The sequence below is a fragment of the Malania oleifera genome, chromosome 1, assembly GCF_029873635.1.
Source record: "Malania oleifera isolate guangnan ecotype guangnan chromosome 1, ASM2987363v1, whole genome shotgun sequence".
Classification (NCBI taxonomy): domain Eukaryota; kingdom Viridiplantae; phylum Streptophyta; class Magnoliopsida; order Santalales; family Ximeniaceae; genus Malania; species Malania oleifera.
The window spans coordinates 66,936,354-66,948,239 of NC_080417.1; the positions used below are offsets into that span (position 1 = coordinate 66,936,354).

Here is an 11,886-nt window from a genome sequence, read left to right on the forward strand (position 1 = left end):
GATTAGACAGAAATATCCTCACTTGTTTAGTGGGTCATAGTAGTGATGTATAATTAAAGTAATAGTAATTTTATTTTATTTAGCATGGTGGAATTGTAATATAGTGTATAGGATAGGTAGTATTTTGGTTTTGGGGGAAATTTTCTTTTATGGTTGTAATCTCCCAAAACTACCCATGTAACCATGGTATTCCTTCGCCATGAGTGAGGGCAGGTAATAAAATAAGTAGACCATTTGTCTTTTTGGGATGATAGAAGGAAATACAGATAGTAAATTTCGAGGACGAAATTTTATAAGGAGGGGAGAATGTGACGACCCAAAGAATAATAGTATTTTAATAATAAAGAGGGAGGAAAATGGAAACAAGAATAGAAGGAGGTAGTGGGCTTCGTCGATGAAGGTCTTCAGGACCTCATCGACGAGGCCCTGTCTCGTCAACGAGAAAATACCAAGAGAAGGATTTGGGCTACTCTAAATTTCATCGACGAAGGGTAAGGTTCGTCGATGAATTTACTTAAGGACTCGTCGACGAGGTGAAGTGTCTCATCGACAAATTTGGCCCTATAAATAGTGAAAACTAGGATTTTTATGCAATTTCAGTGCTTCTTTCTCTCTCTCTCCTCTCTTTCTCCTACAGTCTCTCTCCCTTCTCTCTTTGATTTTGATCCCACCAGTCGCCGAATCAACGATCTGAAGCCACCATGATGCTCCTAACGAAGTTCTCTACAAGTCTGTTAGAGCAGATCGTTGGTGAAACAAAGTTGGAATTCATCCCAAATTCAGGCTAAGGCCTTTTAGTTCATTTTTTGCCTTATGACAGTTATAGGAAATGATGTAGGCAAAGAAATATTGATATTCTGTTATGGCAAATGTTGTTTTTTGGGTGTTGTGTATGAGGCCCCGCGGGTGTTAGGCCAGTATTGTAACGACATGCTATTTAACTGGGTTTTTTCTTTTTATACTATGATATTTAACATGCTCTAATACCATATTGGACTGAACCCAATCATTAACCTAAGTAGCAAGAAGCGGAAATCAAATAAACATATCCATATATAATTATATACAATACTAAAGTGCTAAGAGCTTTCCCAAAATACACATATTTATTGTTCCCCCAGCATCCTCAACTGGTGAAGGCTGTACAAAAATACTCTCAAAAATATACTCACTCTCTCTCTGACAGGGGAGTACTGTGACCTCTCTATCTGCGAGCCTAGTCCACTCGCTCAACTGGCTCACCTGAAAAATAATTCAACACTGGGATGAGCCAAAGCTCAGTAAGACGAAATATGATATTACTAGTGTGTGACAAATGAGCTACAATACTATGCAAATCTGTTTTCATATAATCATGTATCACTGAATCTGTAAAGCACAATACTAGAAATATAGTCTTCATCTTTTTCCTGTTGCATAACATTTTTGTACTTTAGATTTCTATTCAAAATACTACTAATATATGTATATATTTTCTATTTCTATAAAGTTGTATAAACATAATAATAACTGTAAATTTCCCTGTGGATAACTGTGTGTCATGATTTAACCCCTAATGATAGGGTTGTGCGACCTGTAGGTGGGATTTACCCTAGCTGGCCAACCAGGAATAAATCACTATACTTCATAGTCTGATCAGCCTTCCTCAACCTATATCTGATAGGGAGCCTGTCCACTCGTGGGCTCTATGCGATCGAATTTTATACCACGTATTATCTGAATAGGTGGTTGCACTCTATAAACTGTATGTAGCTATGGTACCATGCTCTGTAAATTGTATGGTCCAACAGGCTCTGATACTATATAATACATCTCTATATACAACTATTTGTTTTACCATGATTCTGTAATAACTGTATAAACCATGACAGTGTAGCAAAATTGTATCTATATCAACTGTGTTTCTGTAATTAACTATGAATATGTATGTCATGGCACTATAAAACTATATAATCATAGTATTTCTGTAATTGCTGAGAAATACATTCACTATCTGTATATTCTGTAAAACATATCTCTGAAAAATACTGTAAAGCATGTTTCTACACTAGGTACGTATTCTCATGCCACACAATAATTTTAAAACATATTAATCATATTTGATAAACTGTATAAATCTGTGTTATAGAACAATACTCTGGTGAAACATTTATAATTTTATACTGAAAACATTCTCAAATAACCTAGCATAGCATATTTCCCTTACCTATTTCCTACTAAAAATCCCCTACTATAAAGGGTCCAACATCCGCAGGGTTCTCCACTCAACACCCTGAAAATCATAAATCCCAGAACAAAACATCAGTATTTCTTCGCTTCCATCATTTCCTACAACTTCCAAGAAGTCAAAATCTAAATAAAAGACGGATTTGGGATGAATTCCAACTTCGTTTCACCAATGATCTGTTCTGGCAGACTTGAATAGAACTCTGCTAGGAACGTTGTGGTGGCCTCAGATCGCCGGTCTGGCTACTGACGGGGCCAAAATCGATGAAAGAAGGAGGAGGAGCAATAGAGGAGAGAGAGAGAGGGTTTCGGCTGAAATTCTGCGATTAAAAATCAGTTTAGGGCTATTTATACTACGGGAATCATCGACGAGCCACGTCATCTCGTCGACGAGTACTTAAGGAAATTCGTCGACGAACCTTACCCTTCGTCGACGAAATTCAAAGTAGCCCATTCTTCTCTCGGTATTTTCTCGTTGATGAAATGGGACCTCGTCGACGAGATCCTAAAGGCCTTCATCAACGAATCCTTGTATTTGTCGACGAAGCCTGGTAGTTTCCTGAAATTATTATTTCCTCAAAAATGCGAAGTCTACTGCCTCCTTCTGTTCCTGTTTCCATTTTCCTTCCTCTTTATTAGTATAATACTATTATTCTTCGGGTTACTACAAGTATACTATAGGGGCTTTTCAGTAATCAAGTAAGAAAAATATGTTATGCTAGGCAATTTTACCATGTTTCATTATAAATTATACATTTTTATAAGATGATTATTCACGATAGAAATTCATACAGTTTATTATTTATGTATAATATGTTTAAAACTCCTGTGTGGCTTGAGAATATGAGCATAGTAAAGAAACATGTTTTACAGTATTTTCAGGATATGATTTATAGAGTATACAGCCAGTGGGTATGTTTTATAATAATTACAGAATACCATGATTATACAGTATTCAATACCATGATTATACAGTATTCAGTACCATGATTTACAGATTACAGTTCAATTTAGAAATACAGTTGATACAGTTATAGTTTATTTCAGTATCATGGTTATTGTAGTTATTGTAGAATCATGGTAAATCAGGTAGTTGTATATAGAGATATATTATATAGTATCAGACCCTGTTGGACCACACATTTACAGAGCACGTTACCGTAGCTACAGATATTTCAGTTATGAGTGCAACCACCTATTTAGATAATACGTGGTAGTAGGTCGATCATATAGTGCCCTAGACGTGGACAGGCTCCCCATCAAATATGGGTTGAGGAGGGCAGATCAGACCGAGGGAGTATAGTGATTTACCCTGGTCGGCCAGCTAGTGTAGATCCCACCTACGGGCCGCACAACCCTATCATAAGGGGTTAAATCATGACATATAGTTATCCACAGGGAAAGTTTTCAATTACTATTACGTATATACAGATTTACAGAAACAGAGAATATACTTATGTACATTAGAAGTATTTTGAATAGTAACCTACAATACTATTATGTTAAGCAACATGGAAAGGGTGGTGGATTTTATTACTTGTACTGTATTTACATATCCAGTTATACATGATTATATAGAAACATATTTTCATAATATTGTAGCTCATTTGCCACACACTAGTAATAGCATATTTCGTCTTACTGAGCATTGGCTCATGCCAATTACTTTAACATTTTTCAAGTGATCCAAGTAAGCGAGCAGACCAGGCTCGCAGATAGAGGGGCCATAGTACTGCCCTGTCAGTAGAGAGTGAGTATATTTTTGGGAGTAATTTTGTATAGCCCTAGCCAGTTGAGGGTGTTTTGGGAAAACATATATATATATATATATATATATATATATATATGTATTTATATTTTGAGGATACATTCTAGCACTCTAGTATTGTATATAATTATATATGGATATGTTTATTTGATTTCTGCTTCTCGCTGCTTAGGTTGATGATTGGGTTTAATCCAGTATGGTATCAGAGCATGTTAAATGTCATAGTATAAAATAAAATAAAATAAAAACTCAGTTAAATAGCAGGTCGTTACAAAGAAGGTACTAGGGCCAAATTTCTATACCAGGTCGTTCCAAGCACTCCATTCGTCGATGAAATAGGAAACTTGTCGATGAATTTCAGTCATATGAAAACCCCTCTCGGTAATTCCTCGTCAACGAGACTTGTGCCCTCGTCAACGATCCAAAGTAGAACTCTCGTCGACGAGACCAATTGATTCGTTGATGATTCCTTGCTAACACCTTTTTAAAAATTTCTTTTCCTTCCCTTCTATCTTTCTTATTATTTTAAATAGTTAAAATTTTAAAGGTCGTTATAGGCTAGCTCTACCACCAGCTCTATCTTGAATTCACGACGTATTTCATGTTTCCATGTTGAGGAAATATGTTCCAGACCCTTCCCATGTGATAAGTTAGTCGAAAATAGAGCTCAGAGATTCACTGTCATATGAGGAAGCACCAGTGCAAATCATAGACCGGAAGGAACATGAATTGCGTACCAAGAAAATTAAGTTAGTAAAAGTCTTGTGGAGGAATCATGCCATAAAGGAAGCTTCATGGGAGCTTGAGGAGGAAATCAAACAGAAATACTCACACTTGTTTAGTGGGATACAGTAATAGTCAATATTTTTTAGATAATGGCAGTTTTATTTTAATCAGTACAGAATGATGAATATATAGTTGTAATTTTAGTTTATAATGTAGTTTGTGTTTTTGGTTTTGGGAGAAATTTTTCTTTGATGGGTATAAATGTAATCTCCCAGAAAACTTACGTAACTACGGTATTCCTCCGTCATAAGTAAGGGTAATTAATAATATAAATAACCTGTTTTTCTCAATTGATGGTGTTCAATACAAATAGCAAATTTTGAGGACGAAATTTTATAAGGAGGGGAGAATGTAGTAACCCGAAGAGTTATAGTAATTAAATAATAAAGGAAAAGAGAGGAAAAGGAAAATTTCAAAAGGAACTCACAGGGTCTCATTGAGGAATGTCGGGCGCTCGTCGAAAAGTATCCTTCTTGGGCTCGTCGACGTGGACACGCGTCTCGTCGACGAGAGCTTACCAAGAGGGGTTTAGCAGAGTCTGAAGTTTGTCAACAAGGGTTACAAGTTCATTGACGAACTCCCTTCATGGACTCGTCGACGAGGTGACGTGTCTCGTCGATGAATCCTCATTTTATAAATATGCTTAACTCGAGTTTTCCAGCGAGAAATCCATGAAGAAGTCCTCTCTCTATCTCTCTCTCTCTCTCTCTCTCTCTCTCAAACCCGTCCCCTTCTCATTCTCTCTACAATTTCGGCTTCGTTCTTCGCCGGTTCGACGATCAGAAGTCGCCATGCTACTCCTAGGAAGATTTTCTTCAAGTCTTCTAGAGTAGATTGTTGGTTAGGCCAACTTGGGTACCATCCCAAAATCAGGGTAAGTTGATTAATTGGGTATTTTCAGTATTACCAGGCTTATTTGAGTTTAGATTCTCTGTTGTATAGGAATATACTAGTGTTTTGTGGAGTAAAACTAAGGTATTATGTTTTAAGGATTAGGGTATTTTTGGGACCTTGCAGATATGGGTTAAGGACCCCAACAGGTATATTTTCAAGAGTTCAAGTAAATTATAGTTTAGAAATACTGGATAGGTGATTTGGGGAAAATATGAATGTGATAATTATTATGGTAAATTTAGTTGTTTGACTGGGAATTATATGGGTGTTATTTCAGGGTGTTGAAAATTATGAACGTCGTATGCGTAAGATTGTTAGATAGTATTTGGAGATAGATAGTCAGGTAACGGGAATACATGTTATGCCAGCCTTATTAGACATTTTATCAGTATAATACAGTATTTGATCAGAGCATGAAAATTATATAATTTTACCGAACATATTTATAGAGTTTTATTAAATTGTGTGACATAAGGAATACTGGAATACTATAGAATATGTTATACAGTTTTACAAAAGCATGATTATATAGCTTACAGAGTTGTGAAACATAGCTTATACAGTTTTATATACAGAGCTACAGCTATACAGAATTATACAAAAATATAGTTTATATGATATACAATATTTTATAGAATCATGCTTATACAGTATTTTACAAAATCATGATTACGTAGTATATTTCAGAACAAGATTGTACAGTATTTTACAAAGTGATTATACAGTGCTTTTATTACCATGATTATACTGAAATATACAGAACCATGATTATACAAAAATATACAGAACCATGATTATATAGAATTTTATAAAATCATGATATAAAGAATATAGAACCATGATATACAGAAATATAGATTATACAGAATATAGAGCCATGACATATAGAATACAGAATTATAGATATAAATTACAGAATATACAGATATATAGATACACAGTTATTACAACGTCATGGCTATACAGTTGATACAGAATCATGGTTATTACATAAATACATAATCATGGTAAAACACTTAGATTTATATAGAAATATTACTATACAGTATCAGACCCCGATGGAATACAGCAATTTACATAGCACGTTACCGTTGCATTAAAGTATAGACAATGCAACCATACGTCTCAAATAGAGTATTGTACAGTCGATTGTGCCCTCAAGTAGAGTTGTTAGCTCCTTGGTGTCTGGACCAAGTGGAGCGAGCCTTTCGTGCTATAAGAATCTAGATATGCATATAGTTTGTCTAGCACTAAAGGGTCAACTAGTGTTTAGCCCTACCTACGGGCTGCACAACCCAGTCATAAGGGGGTAAGTCATAACATATAGTCATCCAAGGGGAAGTTTACAAATATATAGTTATGTATAGTACACACAGAAAGCAAAGATTACGTATTATAGATAAAAGTACTTTTGAATAGATAATTCAGAAATTTTCATATTCTATATGATATAAGCATGTGTTGTTATACAAATGTTTTTCTTGATGTATATCGTATACAGTATTAATTAAATGATATGTTGTCAACTAATTCATATGCCACACACTGGTGATAACATGTTTCTCCTTACTAAGAGGTATCTCACCCCCAACATTATTAAACATTTTAGGTAATCCAGAGAGGCAAGTAGGGTCAGCTCAGAGGTAGAGGTGGTGTAGAGTCGGCGTAGTTTTGGCTTGAGTTTGGGCTAGTTTGTGGAGCCCACAGTATTTTGGGATTTTTTGGAAGTGTTATGTATATGTGTGTATGTGTACAGCTAGGTATATAGTACTCTGGTATTGTATTTTAGTATATGTTTGTTTTGTATGTACTTCTGTTGCTTAGGTGTTATATGAAATGCACAGGATATCATGGTCCCACTCTAGGTCATGATGATGATAGCTATGCTCATGCAAGGTATTAGAAATTATATATATTAATATAGAAGAAAAAAAATGGATGGAAATTTCAGGTCGTTACAGCTATGCTAAAATTGAACAATGAATTTTGATCAAAATAAATAGCCATGAAAAAAAAAAAAAAACCAATCATTTTTAAAATACTCCCAAACACAAAAGTGCCTTTCATGGCATGGGGGTGGGGAGCATTTGATATGGATGAAAATACCCTATGGTTTAACGGTTATTGATCAAAGAGACTTTTAGGTTTCTTCGTATTAAAGTGGGGATACAAAATGTGTCACATGCCTCTAATAATGACATATAACCTCTATTAATGGGGCATATAATCTTATAGGTCATCTAATCCATACAATGAAAAAGTAAGGGACATGTTTCATATTTTATACCATATATAATTACATAGCTTATATGATTCCAATATTGACTTGAGCACTCTGAAGGCCCTCAGAGACCAACGGGAGTCTTCCAAGCTTTCTTTATCCTTCTTGATTGCAGATGATTGTCATGTACTGTGGGTACAAACATCATATTTTATGTTTAGCATTAACAAAAAGAAATGTGTTATTCTCAAACATATATGATAGTCATGTTTACATCACAAAAATAACTTATTTAAATATAGAAATAAGGTTGCATACATCATGTTTTTTCTTGACTCTTAACATTGTGTTAGGGCTTTGCATACAAGCTAGGTGTTGTCTTAAAGAAGAAATATTAGGTTGAATAAGATAAAACATTATTTGAGGAAGGAATTCATAAAGATATAAATAATGCAGTAGAGAACTAGACTCTAAAGTGCAGGAACTTAGGTTGTATGTCATATGGAATCCTTCGTTGGCGGGGGAATTTAGGGAGATGACTCGCAATGTAAGTTGCAGTATCCAAATATGTTGCAAACTTATGAATCGTTTGAACCTCTTTATACTGATCTTCATTCTGCTCTCTAGATTTGTCAAGGTCCAACTTTAGGGCTCCCAAAGCACTGGTCAAAGGCGAGTCACACAAATTTTGGGTATTCTCATTAACTACTAGTGTTTCCTTCAAAGCCTTTTTCTGGATTGTCCAGTTTCCAGTTTTCCAGTTGAAGTGATACAAAGGGAGGAACCTTTGGCCATAGATAGATACAAACTCCAAAGCTGTTAGAATGAACTCAAACTCATCTTCAGTCATGTAGTAAGGGAAGCTAATTCTTGCCCATCCAGGCCTTATTCCACAAAAACCCTAAAAATAAAACCAATGGTCATGTTAGTCAAAATTGTACCAAGAAAAATAATTATGTCAGGCAATTCCAGAATTGGATTTGATATTTTGTGTAATTCAACAAAACTTGAAACAATTTATATTGAATTTGATGATGTAAACTAAATCAATACTTGCCTTTTGAATAGCACATCGAAAGGCGAGGGAGCAAGCCTCATCTATGTTAAGCAATCTATGACCATAAGGCCCAGCACAAGAGCACCCACCTCGAGCTTGGATGCCAAACAAGTCATTAAGTAGCTTTGCAACAAATGGTGCTGGAAGAGGCTTACCCTTTTTACTACCTGAATGACCTAACATGTAAAGTGCTCCATCTCTTCCTTCTCCATCTTCATTATCAAGCTCACATGTTTTTGTATCACATGAGGATGAATGTGTAGTTGAGTAGATGAGAAACGACAAAATAGCTTGTCGCTTCACGTTTGTATTTCCTAAAACCAGTATATTAGGATTGGGGAAAAGCCTTTGAAGTGCTTTTTGTATGTACTTGTGCTCTATTGTTTCAATAACTTCATAGCCTATGTACTCCTTTACCCAAAATGCCAATGCTGCTCTAATGGTTTGGATAAGTGGCGGCGTTCCTGCATTTTCCCTTTCTTCTACATCCTCATAATAAAGAGTATCCTACAATTTCATGATGGTGTATATGTTTATATTTTAATTGAAGATTTTTTCTATCATAGAATCCAATAGAAATAACTAACCTTACATTTGGAAACATAGATTTCAAGACTTGAATTTGGACTTATGTGAATTTGGATAAAATATAATCTAATTTTTACTTCAAAATTTTCCAAATCTACACAAATCCAATTCCAGACCTTGAAATATATACTCCCAAAATGCCACCTAAGATCAAATGGTTCAAATATATAAATATGTGTGTGTGTGTGTGTTTGTGTCAAACCTTTTCACTGTAGCAATTGGCAAATTCAACAGTTCCACCCCCACAAGTAGATGGAGGAGAAGATCTTAGTTGATACAGAACTTTGCTCATTAATAGGACACCAGGTGACCCAGGGCCTCCTAAAAATTTATGCGGACTAAGGAAAATAGCATCATAGCCATCAGTTTCCCCTGATTGCATGTTAATTTCCACGTAAGGACCGCTGCAGACAAGAAAAATTATCATCAAAGATTTGATGAATCACATCAATTTATATTAGCCCTGACTACCTAAGGCTACAATTTATGTAGATATATCAGTTGCATTGGCTGCACAAATTCTTTTAATTATTTGAATATGATTACCTAGCTGCAAAGTCAAAGCATGCAAATGCTCCAAATTGGTGAAGAAGTTGGGCGAGAGCCCTAGCGTCAGTGAAAAGTCCAGTGACATTACTACAGGCCGAGAAAGAACCCAACATGGGCCGGTTTGTAGCCTGATAGTACTGTAGCTGCATTCTCAAAGCTTCCACATCTAACAAGCCATTGTCATCTAGACCAATCTCCACAACCTCTGCTAGGCTTTGGCGCCATGAGAGGATGTTGGAGTGGTGCTCGTAAGGCCCAACGAAAACCACCCACCTCTCCTCATTGCTTAGGCTTTTTAGTACTCTCTCTCTTAGAGTTGACGGCACGACAATGCCCATGACCTCTTGAAGCCGCTTTATTGCGGCCGTGGTGCCTGACCCACAAAACATGATGGCATCCTCTGCTCTTCCGCCCAAGCAACTCTTAATGTACGTGCTTGCTTCATTCACCATTCTTGTAGTCCGTTGCCCAACGTGGCTGTCGGATGTGTGGGTATTCCCTGTATTATTTATATTAATTGAATGAACAAGTGGGTATGATGACGTTTGCATACATATATTTATACACCTGCATGATCTAATAATGCATAAGAAAGAATTAATGTCACCATACATGGTCCCCTATTTTCAAAATAGTTATTCTATTAATCTTGATTGGTTGTTACTCCCCTATTATCTCTTTAAAAACCATAAATTTAAGATTGTGGAGCATGTACATATAATGTATGCACACAACTAGTATATATAAATAACAAATAGGTATAAAAAAAAACAAAACAAAACTTTGCAATATTCAAACCATTTGATTTCTATGTGGAGAAATGTAGGTGGTTCCACAAGTTCCAATATGAAAAAACAAGCACAAAGCATATATATATATATATATATATATATAGTAGCTTGCACGAAACTAGGGGCTGACATACCGTAGAAGGGAAGAACATTATTAAGAATGAAATTTTCAATGTAGCGGAGGCTCCGACCAGTGGAAGTATGATCGGCATAGGTGATTCGACGCTCCCCGAATGGGGAAATAAATGTGCGGTTGGTGCCGATGACCTGAGAGTGCAACCAAGACAGCTTGTTTTCTGTGGTGTTGCTCCTACAGGGAATGTCATTAATCTTTAGTGTTTCGAAGGGGTGTCCCTGCTCATCTGGTGCTTCAAGTTCACTAATTGGGATTGATGAGCTTCTGCTTTTGCTGCCCTCTTCTCTGTTGCCTCTACCATTGATTATGTTATCACTTGTACCAATTGAGGCAGTCATCATAAACATGGGTTGCTCCATCTCCATGCCTTCGAGAACCTAAAATAGGAGTGAAGAATGAGTTGGGAATAAGGTATATTGTTAAGAATGAGTTGGGGTCATAAAATTTATGAAGACACTGGATGAAGAAAATAATGATTTGGGAGAACGCACAATGCTGGCATTTTTAAAGGGGAAAAAGGTATATTTTTTTCTGTGGGACTAAAGGCACATAATATAATTATAATTACACCCTTTGAAACCACATTTAAAATACGGCTATAAAAATTTATCAATGTCTTTATATGAACGCTTACGGCGGACATGTGCGATAATACAAAACCATGTGCAAATTGTTGACTTTAATTGGCCTATTTGCTTCATGTTAGATAGATTTTCAAAGCCAAAAGAAAAGTGCATATCATGTCAACTATGTAGTATTTACAGTTGACAACATTGAAGTTGAGTTGCCTTACAACGTTTTGAATGTAAAATCACATGCATGTGAATTTCCAATTCTTAATTCAACCAGTCCTATGCATTGACACTGCAA

The 11,886-nt window shown here is 35.8% G+C and overlaps 1 protein-coding gene across 1 annotated transcript; it reads right to left on the bottom strand.

Moving 5' to 3' along the window:
• Window positions 1-8,164: 8,164 nt before the first annotated feature.
• Window positions 8,165-11,381, bottom strand: LOC131167616 (uncharacterized). Its single transcript, XM_058126446.1, has 5 exons — window positions 11,015-11,381; window positions 10,087-10,588; window positions 9,743-9,944; window positions 8,953-9,459; window positions 8,165-8,796 (listed from the first exon to the last, which is right to left on the bottom strand). Exons 1-5 carry the CDS (start codon window positions 11,379-11,381, stop codon window positions 8,359-8,361), a joined length of 2,016 nt encoding a protein of 671 aa, XP_057982429.1. The 3' UTR covers window positions 8,165-8,358.
• Window positions 11,382-11,886: the final 505 nt, after the last annotated feature.